The sequence below is a fragment of the Eschrichtius robustus genome, chromosome 20 (genome assembly GCF_028021215.1).
Source record: "Eschrichtius robustus isolate mEscRob2 chromosome 20, mEscRob2.pri, whole genome shotgun sequence".
Taxonomy (NCBI): Eukaryota; Metazoa; Chordata; class Mammalia; order Artiodactyla; family Eschrichtiidae; genus Eschrichtius; species Eschrichtius robustus.
This window is the reverse complement of record NC_090843.1, coordinates 16190536-16207476: the sequence shown is the minus strand read 5'-3', so window position 1 is coordinate 16207476 and position 16941 is coordinate 16190536. Positions and strand designations below refer to the sequence as shown.

General features: G+C 35.1%; 1 protein-coding gene, 1 non-coding gene and 1 pseudogene across 2 annotated transcripts in view; 1 reads left to right on the top strand and 2 right to left on the bottom strand.

Annotated features, from left to right (window-relative positions):
* EFCAB13 (EF-hand calcium binding domain 13) overlaps positions 1-16941 on the top strand; it is a 117477-nt gene that overhangs the window by 92931 nt on the left and 7605 nt on the right. Inside the window, 3 exon segments of the mRNA XM_068531738.1 lie at positions 4304-4376; positions 9169-9312; positions 9895-9967. Coding sequence (XP_068387839.1) covers positions 4304-4376; positions 9169-9312; positions 9895-9967 — 290 coding nt within the window.
* LOC137755100 (polyadenylate-binding protein-interacting protein 2 pseudogene) lies at positions 8247-8936 on the bottom strand (annotated as a pseudogene).
* On the bottom strand, positions 16277-16380 carry LOC137755681 (small nucleolar RNA U13). The gene has a single exon (XR_011072071.1). It is a non-coding gene; the product is annotated as a small nucleolar RNA U13 (small nucleolar RNA).

The window sequence follows — 16941 nt, the reverse complement described above, 5'->3', positions numbered from 1 at the left end:
GGCTGCGACAGTGAGAGGCCCGCACACCGCGATGAAGAGTGGCCCCCACTTGCCACAACTAGAGAAAGCCCTCGCACAGAAACGAAGACCCAACACAGCCATAAATTAATTAATTAATTAATTTAAAAAAAAAAAAAGAGGCAGGTGGAGGACAGTGGGAGGGGTGGGGATGGGGGGTTCTGTCCTGGGAAGGTGGAAGGCCCCACAGGGTCCTGCTTGGTTACATGACTACTTTCAAGTTGTGTAACATGTTACTGGAAAATAGTATATCCCAGTGAACAATAGAACGCAGAGGGGGTTGTTAGGAACTGTTTTATATTCCAGTTTTATATTAACACTACTTGGGATAGTCATACTATTTTGTTGAAATAAGCTTTTATTTAATTTGCTAGGAAAACACACCTGCTGGAGGCTACCACCTCTACTTAGTTAGCAAGTAAAAAATGATTCAAACGAAACAAAAAAATAAAGTTCACAAAAGTACTGTAAAACAAAGACCATAGATTAAAATTTTAAAAATAAATACTCCATTATTTACTGCTGATATTCTGCATGCAGGAAAGAAAGAGTCCACAGCTACATGTGATCATTTCTACTCTCTCGTATTCTTAGTACCTTGAAGTTACAAATGTACTTTTATACTCTTTTGTATGGAATGTTTATGCAGGACTAGCCTAGTAACATGAGCGTGCTGTCTGGGGTCTTTGTCAAAGAACTGTCTTTCTCTGTGAGAGTTGTTACCCCCTTTTCTCTGCTAAGCTCCTGTTTAATTGAGGCTGGTAATTTTGGACTTTAAGTATGTTGATTGTTTTCCTTATTGGGATATTTGAAGTGAGAAGGGTTGATGAAAACAGAAGGGTATTAATTACCTGGTAATAGGGATTTTTACCCCCTCTCTTTTCCTCTGTGGCAAAGCTTCAGGTTCTTTTGATACAGTGAATGGAAGTTGTAGGCAACATGTATCAGAGAAAGTATTATACAGCATTTATTTTAATCAGACCAATAAAATATTTTATGAGTTATAAAAATAACTCAGCTATCAATAATATGTGATACTAAAAACTGTATGTGCACCCCATCTGTCATACTATTTCTTCTTTTAGCATTAAGCCTTCTGCACAAAGTGACTTAGTTCTTATTTTAATGTGGTGGTTTGCAAAGTTTTGAAATTTTTTATTTTTGTTTTTGTTTTTTTTGTTTATATTTGGTGCTGTTAAAGCAGTAGAATCCTTTTGTTCCAAATGAAAATCTTGTGGAGTACCCCAATGTATAAAACATAAAAGTTGAGTTTCTCTGACCAAAGTGGGTAGAATGACCAAGTGAACTGCTAAAGCATCTCAACACATCCTTAGAAATATGAGAAAAAACTTAAAAATTATTGTCCTGAGGTCATCTTTTGACCAGGATATGTTAAAAAGAAAAAAAAAAACAGATTTAGGTTCCCTCTAACTAGTGAATTACTTCTTGGCTATTGTTGGTATTCCATATTGACTCCTCAATATTTTAAAGTATATTTAAAATTTAAAAATTAATTTTATAATGGTTACAAAAAAGCATTGAAAAGTAGGAAAGGTATGTATCATTTGGCAAATTCAGAAATTCTTCCCAAATATCAAGTTATACAGCTTTTGAGTCCCTCCTGTTTCTGCTGAAAGACCTAAATGAAGAGAGTTGAGATTGAGCCAAAATATGTCAAGATGATGGGGAAAGTAGTTAAGGGGAATGTGAGAGACTGAATCCATAGGCTAGGAATTATATGGAGGAAATAATTATAGGTGTAGCCAGGCACAAGGCCTCAGGTGTTCTCTTCTCTGCTGGTTTCTCCAGCTTTACTTGTTTTAGATTTTTAAACTTAAACTGATATGTATATGTTCTATTCCTCCTGACTCTAACCTTGATGGGGTTGAAATTAGCTTAATAACTTTGTTTTCTTTTCGGCTTGACAACTTGACAAGGAACTTGTCTTCATGATATTGCTACTTTTGTGCAATATCTGTTCAAATTAGATCTGAATATTTATTTCAGGCTCTAACTTTGAAACCTGGCACCAGTTGTGATTAACCTTGTTTTGGTGGTTTAGCAAAGAATGAGCCCCAAATTCCAAAATCTCTATCCACCCACATGTCTTTTCATAGGATGTATTTAAAGGTGCCCAAGGAATCTTTTCTAAAACCGGTAGTTGCTTTTCTGTTTCAGCATATGTAAGAACTTAAGGATCAAATGGAATTATAGGTCACAGAGATTTGTGTCCCCTGGTAAACAGGCCCAAACCTAGATGCAGATTTTGTTAGATCACCTCCTAGTGTTATCAGCACCTGATCACCTCAGATGGCTCGCTGTTTTGTTTTGTTTCTTTCTTTCTTTTAGAATTCTAAGCAGCTGAACTTAGTTGTATTTGAATATATGTACTGGATTCAGAGGGAGCTCCACTTAGGTGACTGAGTTGCAATGCCTACTACTTACTTTAAGCTGGTCTTTAAGCTGCTATAAATTGAAGACACTTAATTGAAAAGGTCTTTTTGTAATGTGATCTTAGAAAATTTTGTTATCTTGCCTTGTTGGTTGATGTGAGGCTGGTAGGAGGTTATCCATAGAGATAAGAGTATAAAAGAATCATGGGAAATGGGATACACAAACTCTTCCTATTCCCTCTCTACCCTTTCTCCCCACATCAGAGAGATACCTGACATATTTAAGGCAGAGCTCTTGTAGTTAGGAAGCAGGACAGAAGCAGGAAAAATGCAATAAAGACAGAAGCAGACAGAAGCAAATGCAAAAGCAGACAGAAGCAGGAAAAATGCAATAAAGACACATGCTCTTACTATAGAGTACAGTTCCTAAAAATTCAAGTGTTAATTTAAAAACCAAGGAAGATAGAAGATAAGAAATTATTAATTGTAGCTATATGTGTGTATGTATATTTCCAATTTTATTGAGTAATAATTGACAAATATAATTGTATATAAAGTGTACAATATTATGATTGAAAGATATAGTGGAATGATTACCAAGATCAAAATAATGAACACATTTACACCATCACCTCACATAGTTAATTTTGTGTGTGTGTGAGAGTGGTGAGAATGCTTAAGATCTACTCTCAACAACTTTCAAGTATAAATTACCAGATTGCCATATTTTTAACTATAATCACCATGATGTATATTAGATTCTCTGAACTTATTGTTCTTTTTCTTTTTTTGAACTTATTATTCTTATAACTGAAAGATTGTGCCCTTTGACCTACATTTCCCCTCCCCCACATCTCTTCTATGATTCTGTGAAACTGGCTTTTTTTATTTTTTAAATTCCACATATAAGTGATACCCTACAGTATTTGTCTTTCTCTGTCTGGCTTATTTCATGTAATGAAATGCATAATGCCCTTCAGGCTTATCCATGTTGTCACAAATGGCAGAATTTCCTTCTTTTTTATGGCTAAATAATATTCCATCATGTATATATAATTTTTAAAAAGTGAGATTGTTGGATCATATGTTAGTTCTATTTTTAATTTTTTGAGGAACCACCATACTATAAAATAATGACTGTACCAGTTTACATTCCCATCAACAGTGTATAAGGGTTCCTTTCCTCCATATCCTCACTAACATTTGTTATCTCTTGTTGATAACAGATGTGAGATGATATCTCACTGTGGTTTTGATTTGCATTTCCCTGATGGCTAGTGATGTTAAACACCTTTTCATATACCTTTTGGTCACTGTAGCTATATATTTAAACCCTAGGCAGGCTCTTATCTGCTGGTGATACACTTTGCTGACTATGCTGTATTCTAGTCTATGATCATAAACTATAGCAATTCTAAATCCTTGGATTAATTTTCCCTGTTCCAGACTCAGAAAACAAAGCTGCCTCTGTCTCCTATATTTGTCACTTTGTAATCTAGTACTTATGTGTTCTTGTGTAAGAAATGGGTGTAAACATCAGTCAGAAATTATAGCTATAGAAACATCTGACATTGGAAAAAGTTTTTCACCTGGTATTTTTATCTTCAAACATTTGAAAGGCTAAACTTAAACTGAGATTTGTCTCTTAGTTTTATTTCTCAGGATATGGATTGCATAGTTTCTCTTGACTAATGGAAATGAAAAACTCAGCCTGACTTCTGTAACCTTAAGATTTATTCATTCCATAAAATTAATCTTTTGGTCACTCAACAATATGCAAAGGAAGTATAATTCTTATGAGTACATCAAATAACTCACATTTGCAAGGATTGCTTTATTGGATCCAACTTTTGCTTCAGTGAGGCTGATTTATCTTAAATGTTTTTCTTGCAGAAGGTGACAAAGTACAAATTGAGGAATTTGCAAAAGTGGTAAAGGATATGCATGATATCTCCAGGTTAGAAGGTAAGTATTGGATTACTTGTGACTGTTAAATTTACTTTTATTGAAGGGATGCCTTTTTGTTTTGTTTTGTTTTTTACCTTTTCTGATTCTGCTAATTTCTGGTTAATATGTTGGCATTGATCTGTTTATAGGTAGGCAAAACTTGGTTTTGATTAAAAGTTGGCAGCGTTCATAATGAAAGAAAAAAGGCTCTTTCTAGAAAGGGGTCTGTTTAAAGCTATTTTTAATCCTTTTTTTGTTTCTGGGGTGTTATGTAAAGTCAGCTACTGGCTTTAAAATTTTTCCAGATATGAATATTCTGTATATCATCTTAAGCCTCAGACTTAGGACTCCATCCTGTGTATAGGCTTCTATATTATACAATTTCTCATAAATATTTTGATTCTTTAATATTTATTTATTTTTTTTTTGGCTGTGTCAGGTCTTCATTGTGGCACGCGGGATCTTCGTTGTGGTGCGCGGGCTTCTCTCTAGTTGTGGCATGCGAGTTTTCTCTTCTCTAGTTGTGGTGCAGGCTCCAGGGTGCGTGGGCTCTGTAGTTTGCAGCACGTGGGCTCTTTAGCTGAGGCACACGAGCTCAGTAGTTGTGGTGCATGGGCTTAGTTGCCCCAGGGCATGTGGGATCTTAGTTCCCTGACCAGGGATCGAACCCACATCCCTTGCATTGGAAGGCGGATTCTTTACCACTGGACCACCAGGAGGGAAGTCCCTTGCTTCTTTAATAGACATTCCACATGTTCCTTTGTTTAGTTTTTGTTAAATACCAGAGAGACCACGTGCAGTTTGGTGGCACAGGTTTTCTATTATTTGACTTCCATTTTTGTTTAAAAGTTTAAAAAGTAGGACTAAAACCAATGAAGATAGTACTTGTGGAGTTTGTGTACTTTCTTGTTTGGAAAATATGTTTAAAAGTTAACATCACTGGTAATTTTGAATAACCATTCAAACGACTATTTGGTCAGTGAGCACTCTCTGGAAAAGAATGACAACACAGACAAATGTTAGGGAAACAAATGCAGAGTCATTTCTGTGGGCAAAGAAGGAGACAAATACTTTACAGATTTTCAATATTCAGTCTGCCCTGGCATATGAAATTACTGCCATAAGAGTTTCTCTTTTAGGTTAAGAAATGTGTTTAATATTTTGTTGTTTACATATAAATATTTTACCTGGGTCATAACATAATTAGCATCAACATAGCATAGTAGTTAATCAGATTAGCTAAGCTATAGGAAACAATGCATAGCAGTAGGAAAGAACATGGGCTATGGAGTATGATAGAGATGGGTTTTTGGTTCTTTGACTTATTAGCTGGCTGCTCACTCTAGGCCATTCTGATTTCTTCATCTTTAAAACAAGGACACTAATAACATCATGTTTCTCATAGAGTTGTCAGGATCAACTGCAAAAATACATGTAAAGCGTATAACCTAGTTATTAGGTATGTATTATCTGCTTAGCAAATGGTCGTTAATTTTGAAATCAGAGAGCAGGGCTCAGAAAGACTGGTATTCAGGACAAATAACTTTTTATGTGAAGGAAGAAAAAAAATTGAAATTAAACCATTGAGAAAGGAGAACAGATAGATATAGGTTAGGTACCTGAACCTGGGGGATGGTCACAGGGATTAGGGGGATGGCATTGGAATCTGCCAGCCAGCGCAATGTAAGGCCGATAACTACAGGGAAGAGTAAAGAAGGGCTACCTGAGCAGAGAAGAGTTAACATAGCAGGCCTGAGGACGTTTAGAATGTTTCCTCCATTACTAACTGATCAGGCTAGTTCACTGTGCCTAGACTCTCTGCTGGAGAACTTGGAGGGGCCTGGAGAGGAGGCATAGTGTGCCAAGTTCTGTGCTTCCCTTCAGCAAAGACACATACAGTCTTAAAGGATTATGGTCAGTGTCTGATCTTGTAGTTTAAGATATTAGGGGTAGGGCAGGCAATGCTAGGTAATGATGAGGATTAAGGATAGCCATTGGTGTGGATGACTTTGGAAAAGAAGTGAAGGCTAGTGAAAGTTAAGAGGTCAAGGTGCTCTGAGGTTAGGATCATCCTTAATGTCATGGGATGATAATGGGATATGGGGTTGAGGGAGGATTATGATCAACATGCCAAAGTCCTTAGAGAATGGGAAGGAGTGATCAGAAAGTAATAGAGGGTGGTGTCAGGAGGGTGGCATAGTTGAATATCAGGCTTGAGCCTCAAAGGGGAGAGATAAAGTTTGATTGAAGTTGGAACTAAAATAGGCTGACAACAGCAGCAGAAAACTAAGAGAATGTTGCTCGGCTTCCTGGTCCTATGATATGTGGAGCATGGGAGGATGAACAGACTCTACTCAAGATGGTTGTGCAAGGAAACAGTATTTTAAAGGAAACCAAGTTTTAGTTAAGACAAAGAAGCAGAGCTGATACAGGTTTTCAGGTGCTGGCAAAGCTCACATTGCCATTTGCAGTTGCCTCCCAATGATGTTAGGGGGACAGGAAGAGAGGCAGGATCTAAGGAACTAAGAAGCTGTGATTACTATTTGTAGCTAGTTCCTGTTGGTTTTAATAATAATAATAACAATAACAATAATTATTTTATCGCTGTTAATAATATGACATTTATTAAGCCCTTAGTATATGTCTAACACTGTTTTAAGTGCTTTTCAGTACATTATCATATTAATCTCCACATCAACCTTGTGAGGTAGGTATTATTATAATCTCATTATATATATAAGAAAACTGAGCTTTATAGAGGGGTTAAGTAGTAAAAATTTGCTCAAGGTCACACAGTTCCAGGTCACAAATCCCAGAGTCAGGGTTTGAATGCAGGTCTATCTGACTTAACACCTCCTTTGAAAGGGCTGGACATGCAGCAGAATTCCAGTTGCTAGGGTACAATTGAGTCCTGGTAGAATTGAAAAGAAAAGGTGAATGAGTCCTTGTGATACTTGCGTTTCATATTTTATATTTCTCATGATTCTGAAATTTATTTCACCTCAATAAAGAAAGTTAATTTTGCTCGCTACTATTAGAGCTCTATGGTAAAATAACTACTCTATGTAATTGCAGTGAAAAATTCAGCTATACGAATCATTTTGGTTGTGCTAATTTTATTTTATTTTTTTTCAGTTCTATTATTATTTATTTTTTAAATATTTTTTAAAATATATAATTTTTTTTTACCATATTTTCAACTTAAACACTATTCACACTGAATACGTATGGCAGCTTAACCTACCCAAATAAGAAGTTTAAGGAGCCAAAACTGTTCTAGCTTTGTTAAAAGAAAAGTTGTGCTGCAGACTATTGTAAGGATGGTTAACAAAGCAAGGAAAAGCAGCACTCAAATCATATGTTGCAATTTCTTTGTTCAGTTGGATTATGGGTTGGTCAAATGTTAGACTTTACACAGACAGGTATAGCTATGATGCAATGACTCCTTAGAAGAGGATGCAATTCGCAAATCACATACTTTCTCGATATAACATTAGGAGAATTCAATATTTCTTACATGAAAACATACCATAAAAGCCAGGACTTAGGTTCACTACCTTGTAACCTCAGTAACCAAAGACATACTTGTCTGTAATGAATTATTTCAAATTAACTAACAAGCCTTCTTCAGAAAAAGGAGATTCTTTTTGATGGGGATAAATGCAAATTTAAGTCTGAACTGAGAAATTCACTTAACAACTAGAACTTAATTTAAATTTACTCATTTAAAAAGAGTTTAGACATTAACAAGTATTAGTTAACCCTAAGAGAACAGTTTAGTCTCAAAAAGGACAATTCACTAAGATTTAGAGGTCATTTAATTTGGTGCTTTGACACAACTTGACTAGTGCTTCTTTCCTTGCTGTCTTCACATCAAGCCATGGGCCAATTCTATTTTTGGTAAATGTTTGACAGCTTTTTACCTAATAACAGTCTCAGCACTTCTATTAAGCATGCAAGACTAACAAAACTTTGGCGATGCATAAGTGTAACACAGTGACAAGAGAGAGCTTTTACAATTAAGTCTTCTAATACTGCCTTCACAGTGTGGAAATTGCGCTACATCCACCAAAAGATAGCCCCATCTACTCAAATATTTTAGTACTTCACCCCAGGAACAAACTCCTTTGCATTTGGATTCAGATTGCTCTTGACCACAAGATCTTCCAGGAAAGAGCCATCACTGATAACAAGGTCATTAAATTGGTCTTGGATTTGGTCCACAGTTTGTGGGAGATCTCGAGCTGGAATAAACCACTCATGTGGTTTATTCCAGCATTTCTTGGAAACAGCGTTCAATAAATTCTTCCCATAACTCCTCTTCTATTTGTCTGTTGAATTCGTCTTCATTTTCCATCCACATGTACTCTGCAAATGGATTGTCATCTTCATGAGAATGACCGTTAATAATCACATCTTCACTCATGATGCTTGGGCTAGTACTGCTGTGACTTGGATCTTTCATGGTTGGTGTTAGATGTAGTTTTTAACCCAGTGCACGGCAGCGGGGACGGCAGCCAACGAATCCGGTCGGCCTCCGCGGATCTCCACAGGCAGCACCGCTCCCCCGCTCGAGGCGCGCTTAGGTTGTGCTAATTTTATATTAGCACCAGAGAAACATGATAGACCAAGAACTCTTTGCATATTGTACTGCTGGACATAGAATTTCCTGAGGGCTGGATTATTCACTGAGATTTCTTATTCCTCGATTCAGGAATATGGCTGCCACTGACAAAAGCCTTTAGTGATGGCTACTGCTCTTAAAATCAGAGGTTAGATCAATTACTAAATAACTTCTTTCTACTTCTAGAGTTACGGGAGATTGTCTTAGCTGTTGATTTGCCTGAAGGTGACATGATACCTGGGAAGGACTTGGAAGGCTTTCTAAGAGATATTGGGATTAAGTCACCTAAAGAAGAGGTAGAGAAAATCCTTCAATCAGATTTTGTTTCTGGTAAGCATTTAAATATTTCTATCAGGTTTTCTGTCTCATTTTGTTTTGGTAGGAGTACTTATAAAGAAAGTGTGCAAGGTCTTTGTTCAAGTAAATGCAATTCCTTTATTGAGCAAATATCTATAGGTATTTGCTTGTTACTTTGAACATTATCTTTGAAATGGAGTTTTCCTCTTTTGCAGTTACGAGAATAAGTTTAACAAGCAGGTTGAAATTTTGTGGGGAGTGGGCATGTTGGAATCCTCTCTCCTCAGTTATATCTTGATTTAGTGACTGAAGAATAGTTTGGGAATTCAAGACCTGTGAATAGAAATCCTAGCTTTGTCACTTTGGGCAGAGTGAAGTTATTGGACTTTAAAAGTTTCTTGGTATTTTAGTTTTTTTGCAGGCAGAACCAGAACTAGTGTATTTACAATCTTGTAGGGTTATTGCAAGGCATACTGGATGAAAATGAATCCAAAGTATCTTGTAAATAAAGTTTTTAAGAATATATAAAAGTTGTATGCTGATTTTGATACTGTATTTTTAATATTATCTTGTCCACAAATTCTTGTTTGTGACCCCTCTCTCTTTTCCTTCCAGAAGACAATATGGTGAATGTTAAAGACTGTATGAAGGCTTTGAGAGACACCCAGAAATTTTCCAATTTTATTGATAAGATCTTTATGGTAAAGCTGTTAAAAAGCAACAGCTCAGGACTCATTCATTTAGTCAAACACTATACTGGGTGCTTAATCTTCTTTGTAGTATCTGTGACAGAAGTTTGTTTCATCTATATTTGAGCACTTCCAATTATGGTAAATTTGACTATTTTTTTTCATTTAAGAATTGTGCATTTGTGATGGGAGAGTTGGGAAAAAATAAGGTTGTTATCTTTTCCTGTAGTCAAAATAAGAAAATTGTATTATATACTAATAGCAATATTTAAAATGTTACAAAAATTTTAATGACCAGAAATGTAAGAAATACGAAGTATAGCCTCTAGTAATGATACCCTCTGGAAAACCCCTGTTAATATTTGGTAAATATTCTTTTAGGCTTTTTTCCTTTACATCGGTGAACATTTGTATATTCCAAATTATTATTTTTTTTTTAATTTTTATTTATTTATTTATTTATTTTTGGCTGTGTTGGGTCTTCGTTTCTGTGCGTGGGCTTTCTCTAGTTGTGGCGAGTGGAGGCCACTCTTCATCGTGGTGCGCGGGCCTCTCACTGTCGCGGCCTCCCGTTGCGGAGCACAAGCTCCAGACGCGCAGGCTCAGTAGTTATGGCTCACGGGCTTAGTTGCTCTACGGCATGTGGGATCTTCCCAGACCAGGGCTCGAACCCGTGTCCCCTGCATTGGCAGGCAGATTCTCAACCACTGCGCCACCAGGGAAGCCCCCAAATTATTATTTAAAAATTAGATTACTGTGTCCATAATATCCCATAACTTGCTTTAAAAAGTAACAGTGTATCTTAGATATTGTTCCATGTTTTATTATATAAGCTACCTCATTCTTGTTTTCCTCCAGTTTTATAGACATATAATTGACATACAGCACTGTATAAGTTTAAGGTGTATAGCATAGTGATTTAATTTACATACATCATTAACTGATGATCACAGTAAGTTTAGTGAACATCCATCATCTCATATAGACACAAAATTAAAGAAATAGAAAAAAATTTTTTCTTGTGATGAGAACTCTTAGGATTTATTCTCTTAACAACTTTCATATATAACATACAGTAGTGTTAATTATATTTATCATGATGCACATCACATTCCTAGTACTTATTTATCTTACAGCTGGAAGTTTGTACCTTTTAACCACCTTCATCCAATTCCTTCTCCTCCACCCTCCACCTCTGGTAACCACAAATCTGATATCTTTTTCTATGAGTTTGTTTGTTTTTAAAGTATAATTGACCTACAACACAATGTTAGTTCCTGTTACACAACATAGTGATTTGATATTTCTAAACATTACAAACTGATCATCCGCATGAGTCTAACTACCATACGTCACCATACAAAGATACTACATAGTTATTGACTATGTTCCACACACTGTACATTTTATACCCATGACTCATTTCTTTGATAACTGGAAGTTTGTACCTCTTATTAATCTCCCTCACCTATTTCCTCCTTCTCCCCACCCCTTTCTCCTCTGGCAAACACTTGTTTGTTCTCTGTATCTAAAAATCTGTTTCTGTTTCATTATTTTTGTTCATTTCTTTTTTTTTTAAGATTCCACACATAAGTAAAATCATACAGTTTTGTATGTCTCTGTATGACTTAGTTCATTTAGCATAATACCCTCTATGTCCATCCATGTTGCAGCAAATTGCAAGATTTTATTACTTTTTTATAGCTGAGTAATATTCCATGTACATGTACACCACATCTACTTTATCCATTCATCTATTTAAGAGCACTTAGGTTGCTTCCATATCTTGAATATTATAAATAGTGCTGCAGCGAACACTGGGATGCATATATCTTTTCTAATTAGTGTTTTTGTTTTCTTTGGATATATGCTCAGGAGTGGAATTGCTGGGTCATATGGTAGTTCTATTTTTAGTTTTTTGAGAAACCTCCGTACTGTTTTCCATAGTGGCTGTACCAAATTACATTACCACCAACAGTGCACAAGATTTCTCTTTTCTCCATCCTTGCCCAAACTTGCTATTTGTTGTCTTTTTGATAATAGCCATTCTGACAGGCGTGAGGTGATATCTCATTGTGGCTTTGATTTGCATTTCCCTGATGATTAGTGATGTTGAACATATTGTTATGTGCCTGTTGGCCATCTGTATGTCTTTCATGGAAAAATATGTATTCAGATACTCTGCCCATTCTTTAATATGTTTGCTTATATTTTTGATGTTGAGTCATATGATTCTTTGTGTATTTTGGATACTCACCCCTTATCAGATATATTATTTGCAAATATCATCTCCCATTTAGTAGGTGGCCTTTTCGTTTTGTTGATAGTTTCCTTCATTGTGCAAACTTTTTAGTTTGATTTAGTCCCATTTGTTTATTTTTGCTTTCATTTCCCTTGCCTAAGGAGACATGTTGAAAAAAATATTACAAAAACTGATGTCAAAGAACATCCTGCCTATGTTTTATTCTAGAGGTTTTATGGTTTCAGGTCTTACATTTATATATTTAATTCATTTTGAATTTTTTTTTTTGCATGGTGTGAGAGAGGAGTCCAGTTTGATTCTTTTGCATGTAGCTTTCCAGTTTTCCCAACACCATTTATTTAAGAGGCTGTCTTTTCCCCACTGTATATTCTCCCTCTTTTGTCATAGGTTAATTGCCCATATAAGTGTGGATTCATTTCTGGACTCTCTGTTCTGTTGCATTGAGCTATGTGTCTGTTTTTGTGCCAGTACCATACTATTTTGATTACTATAGCTTTGTAGTATAGTTTGAAATCAGGAAGTGTGATACCTCCAGTTTTATTCTTCTTTCTCAAGATTGTTTCCGATATTTGGGGGTCTTTTGCATTTCCATACAAATTTTAGAATCATTTGTTCTAGTTCTGTGAAAAATACCATTGGTATTTTGATAGGAATAGCATTGAATCTGTCTTTGTCTGGTTTTGTTATCAGGGTTATGGCGGCTGTGTAGAATGAGTTTAGTAGAGTTCCTTCCTCTGCGATTTTTTGGAGTAGTGTTAGGTGTTAACTCTTCTCTAAATGTTTGATAGAATTCACATGTGAAGCCTTCTTGTCCTGGACTTTTGTTTGTTGGGAGTTTTTGAAATTACTGATTCAATTTGTTACTGGTAATCAGTCTGTTCATATTTTCCATTTCTTCCTCATTCAGTCTTGGAAGATTATAGATTGCTAGAAATGTATACATTTCTTCCAGATTGTCCATATAATTGTTCATAGTAAATTCATGATCCTTTGTATTTCTGTGGTATCAGTTGTAACTTCTTTTTCATTTCTGATTTTATTGATTTGGGCCCTCTCTCTTTTTTTTTCTTGATAAGTTTGGCTAAAAATCTATCAATTTTGTTTATCTTTTCAAAGAACGCAGCTCTTTGTTTATTGATGTTTTTCATTGCTTTTTTTAATATTAATTTCATTTATTTCTGCTCTGATCTTTATGATTTCTTTCCTTCTACTATTTTTTGGTTTTGTTTGTTCTTCTTTTTCTAGTTCCTTTAGATGTAAGGTTAGGTTGTATATTTGAAATTTTTCATGTTTCCAGATGTAGGCTTGTATCACTATAAACTTTCATCTTACAATGGCTTTTGCTGAGCCCCATAGATTTTGGATTATTGTGTTTTCATTCATTTATCTCTAGGTATTTTCTGGCTTCCTCTTTGATTTCTTCACTGACCCATTAGTTTTTTAGTAGGATGTTGCTTAGTCTCCATATGTTTGGATTTTTTCAATTTTTCTTCTGTAATTGATTTCCGGCTTTACACCATTGTAGTCAGAAAAGGTGTTTCATATAATTTCTATCCTCTTAAATTTGTCGAGACTTGTTTTGTGGCCTAGTGTGTGATCTATCCTGGAGAGCGTGCCATGTGTACCTGAAAAGAATTTGTATTCTGCTGCTTTTAGATGAATGCCCTGTAGGTATCTATTAAGTCCAACTGGTCTAATGTGTCATTTAAGGCCATTATTTCCTTATTGATTTTATGTCTGGATGATCTGTTCATTGATGTAAGTAGGTGTTAAAGTCCCCTAGTATTATTGTTACTGTCAATCTCTCCCTTTATGTCTGTCAATATTTGCTTTATGTATTTAGATGTTTCTGGTGTGTGTGTGTGTGTGTGTGTGTGTGTGTATATACATATATATATATGTATATATATGTATGTATATATATATATATTTGTTATATCTTCTTGGCTTGATCTCTTGATCATTATGTAATGTCCTTCTTTGTCTCTTGTTTTAATCTTTGTTTTAAAGTGTATTTTGTCTGATAAGTATTGCTACCCTGGCTTTCTTTTTATTTCCATTTGCATGGAATATCTTTTTTACCTTCATTCTGTGTGTGTCTTTATATCTGAAGTGAGTCTCTTGTAAACAGCATATGGGTCTTGTTTTTGTTTCCATTCAGCCACTCTATGGCTTTTGACTGGAGCATTTAGTCCATTTACATTATTGTAAAGTAATTATTGATAGGTAAGTACTTATTGCCATTTTGTTAATTGTTTTGAAGCTGTTTTGGTAGGGTTTTTTTGTTCCTTCTTCTTTTGCTCTCTTGTGATTTGATGACTATGTTTATTGTTTTATTTTTATTTCTTTCTTTGTGTGTGTGTGTATCTATTATAGATTTTTGGTTTGTGGTTACCATGAGATTTACATATAGCAATCTCTCCCTCTCTATATATATATATATCAATATATGTGATTATTTTAAGTTGCCGATCTCTTAAGTTCAAATGCATTTTAACAACCCTGCAACCCCCTCAATGGTTTTTGACATCATATTTTACATCTTTTCATTTTGTGTATCCCTTAACTACTTATTGTGGGTATAGATGATTTTGCTACTTTTCTCATTTAACTTTCCTACTAACTTTGTAGGTGGTTGATTTACTACCTTTACTGTATATTTGCCTTTACCAATGAACTTTTTCCTTTCATAATTTTCATTATCTAGTTGTGGCCTTTCCTTTTTTGCTTAGAGAAGTTCCTTTAACTTTTCCTGTAAAGCTGGTTTGGTGGTGCTGAATGCTTTTAACTTTTGCTTGTCTGTAAAACTTCTGATCTTTCTGTCAAATATGAATGGAAACTTTGCCAGGTACAGTACTCTTGGTTGTAGGTTTTTCCATTTTATTGCTTTAAATAAGGCCATTCTCTTCTGACCTGCAGAGTTTCTGCTGAAAAGTCAGCTGATTGCTTTATGGGAGTTCCTTTGTACGTAAATTGTTGCTTTTCCATTCCTGCTTTTAATAGTCTCTCTTTATCTTTAATTTGCCATTTTAATTGCAATGTGTCTTGGTGTGATCCTCTTTGGGTTGGTACTGTTTGGGACTCTGTATTTCCTGTATCTGGATGTTTGTTTACTTTCCCAGGTTAGGGAAGTTTTCAGCTATTATGTCTTCCAATATGCTCTCTGCCCCTTTCTCTCTCTCATCTCCTTCTGGGACCCCTATGGCAATGTTAGTACACTTGATGTTGTCTCAGAGGTCTCTTAAACTGTCCCCATTTTCTTTTATTCTTTTTTCTTTTTTCTGTTTTGTTTCAGTGATTTCTACTACACTGCCTTCCACCTTGCTGATCTGTTCCTCTGTATCACCAAATCTACTGTTGATTCCTTCTAGTGTATTTTTCATTTCATATATTGTGTTCTTTAACTCTGTTTGGTTCTTCTTTATATTTTCTAACTCTGTTAAAAACTTCTAACTTCTCACTCTGTTCATCCAAGTCTTCTCCTGAGTTCTTTGAACATCCTTATGATCATTACCTTGAATTCTTTTTCAGGTAGATTGCCCATCTGTGCTTCACTTTGTCCTTCTTCTGTGGTTTTATCTTTTTCCTTTGTTTGGAACATATTCTTCTGTTGCCTCATTTTGCCTAATTTTCTGTTTTTATTTCTGTGTATTTGTTAGGTTGATTATGTTTCTTGACCTTGGAGAAGAGTGGCCTTTTGTAGGAGATGACCTATGCATCAAAGCAATGCCCTACCCTCTGGTCACCAGAGCCACATGTAGCAAATGTCTTATTTATCTCTCTTTTTAAAGCACTAACTCTTAGAGTTACCTTTAGTGTTTCTCTTTATAGTTAAAAAATTAATTTCTGTTTTTATCTTTATGAAGTCCTTTCTATTGTTGCCTTATGCCCATTTTCTATTTTTTCTAACTTCCTGTTTAAGTTATTAATTTAATTTTTTTCTTGCTGGGAAATAAATATGTTTAAGACTATCAGTTTTCATTGTAGTAAAACTTTGGTTTATATAACAGTCTGGTTTGTTATTGTTGTTATTTTTTTCTTTTTATGTCAGATGGGTAATATGCTGGTGTCATAACAAGGGTTGAGGGAGGCGCATATCACACGACTGCATGAACACCGAATCATCACACTTATGAACTACAAAAGTATCTTGTTATTTTCTAAACATTTCCAGTTGTGCTTTGATTTTCTCCTTGATATAAGAGTTGTTTAAAAGAAAACTTTAAATTTCAAGGCAATTTGAATTTCATTATTGCCCTATCCTTGTTGATTATTTCTAGTTTTATCAGTATTTTATCATGGTCAGAGAATTAGTTCTGTAGTAGGGGATTTAATAGTTTCCTAGTTCATTAGATATGGAGTTTCTTTAATTTTTATATATTAATTTAAAAATCAAATCAGTGGGTTGCGAGGATAGGCTAATGGCATTGTACACTCATTCCACTGTTTGTCTCTGGACAGCTATAGAACTAGGCAATTATTCCACATATTTGGTAGAAATCTTTATAATTCTGTTCCTGAACTGTATTTAACATTTGGACTCTTTCTTCTGTCAGTAGCCCTCCAGAGATGTGAGAACTCTTAGGTTTTATTTCTTTCCCATTAAGCCATCTTTTCTCTAGACTCAAATTTCCCATCAACTCTTCCTCACATGATATGTTTTTGAAACTTCTTACCAATGACTAATTACTATATCATAGAACAAAATAA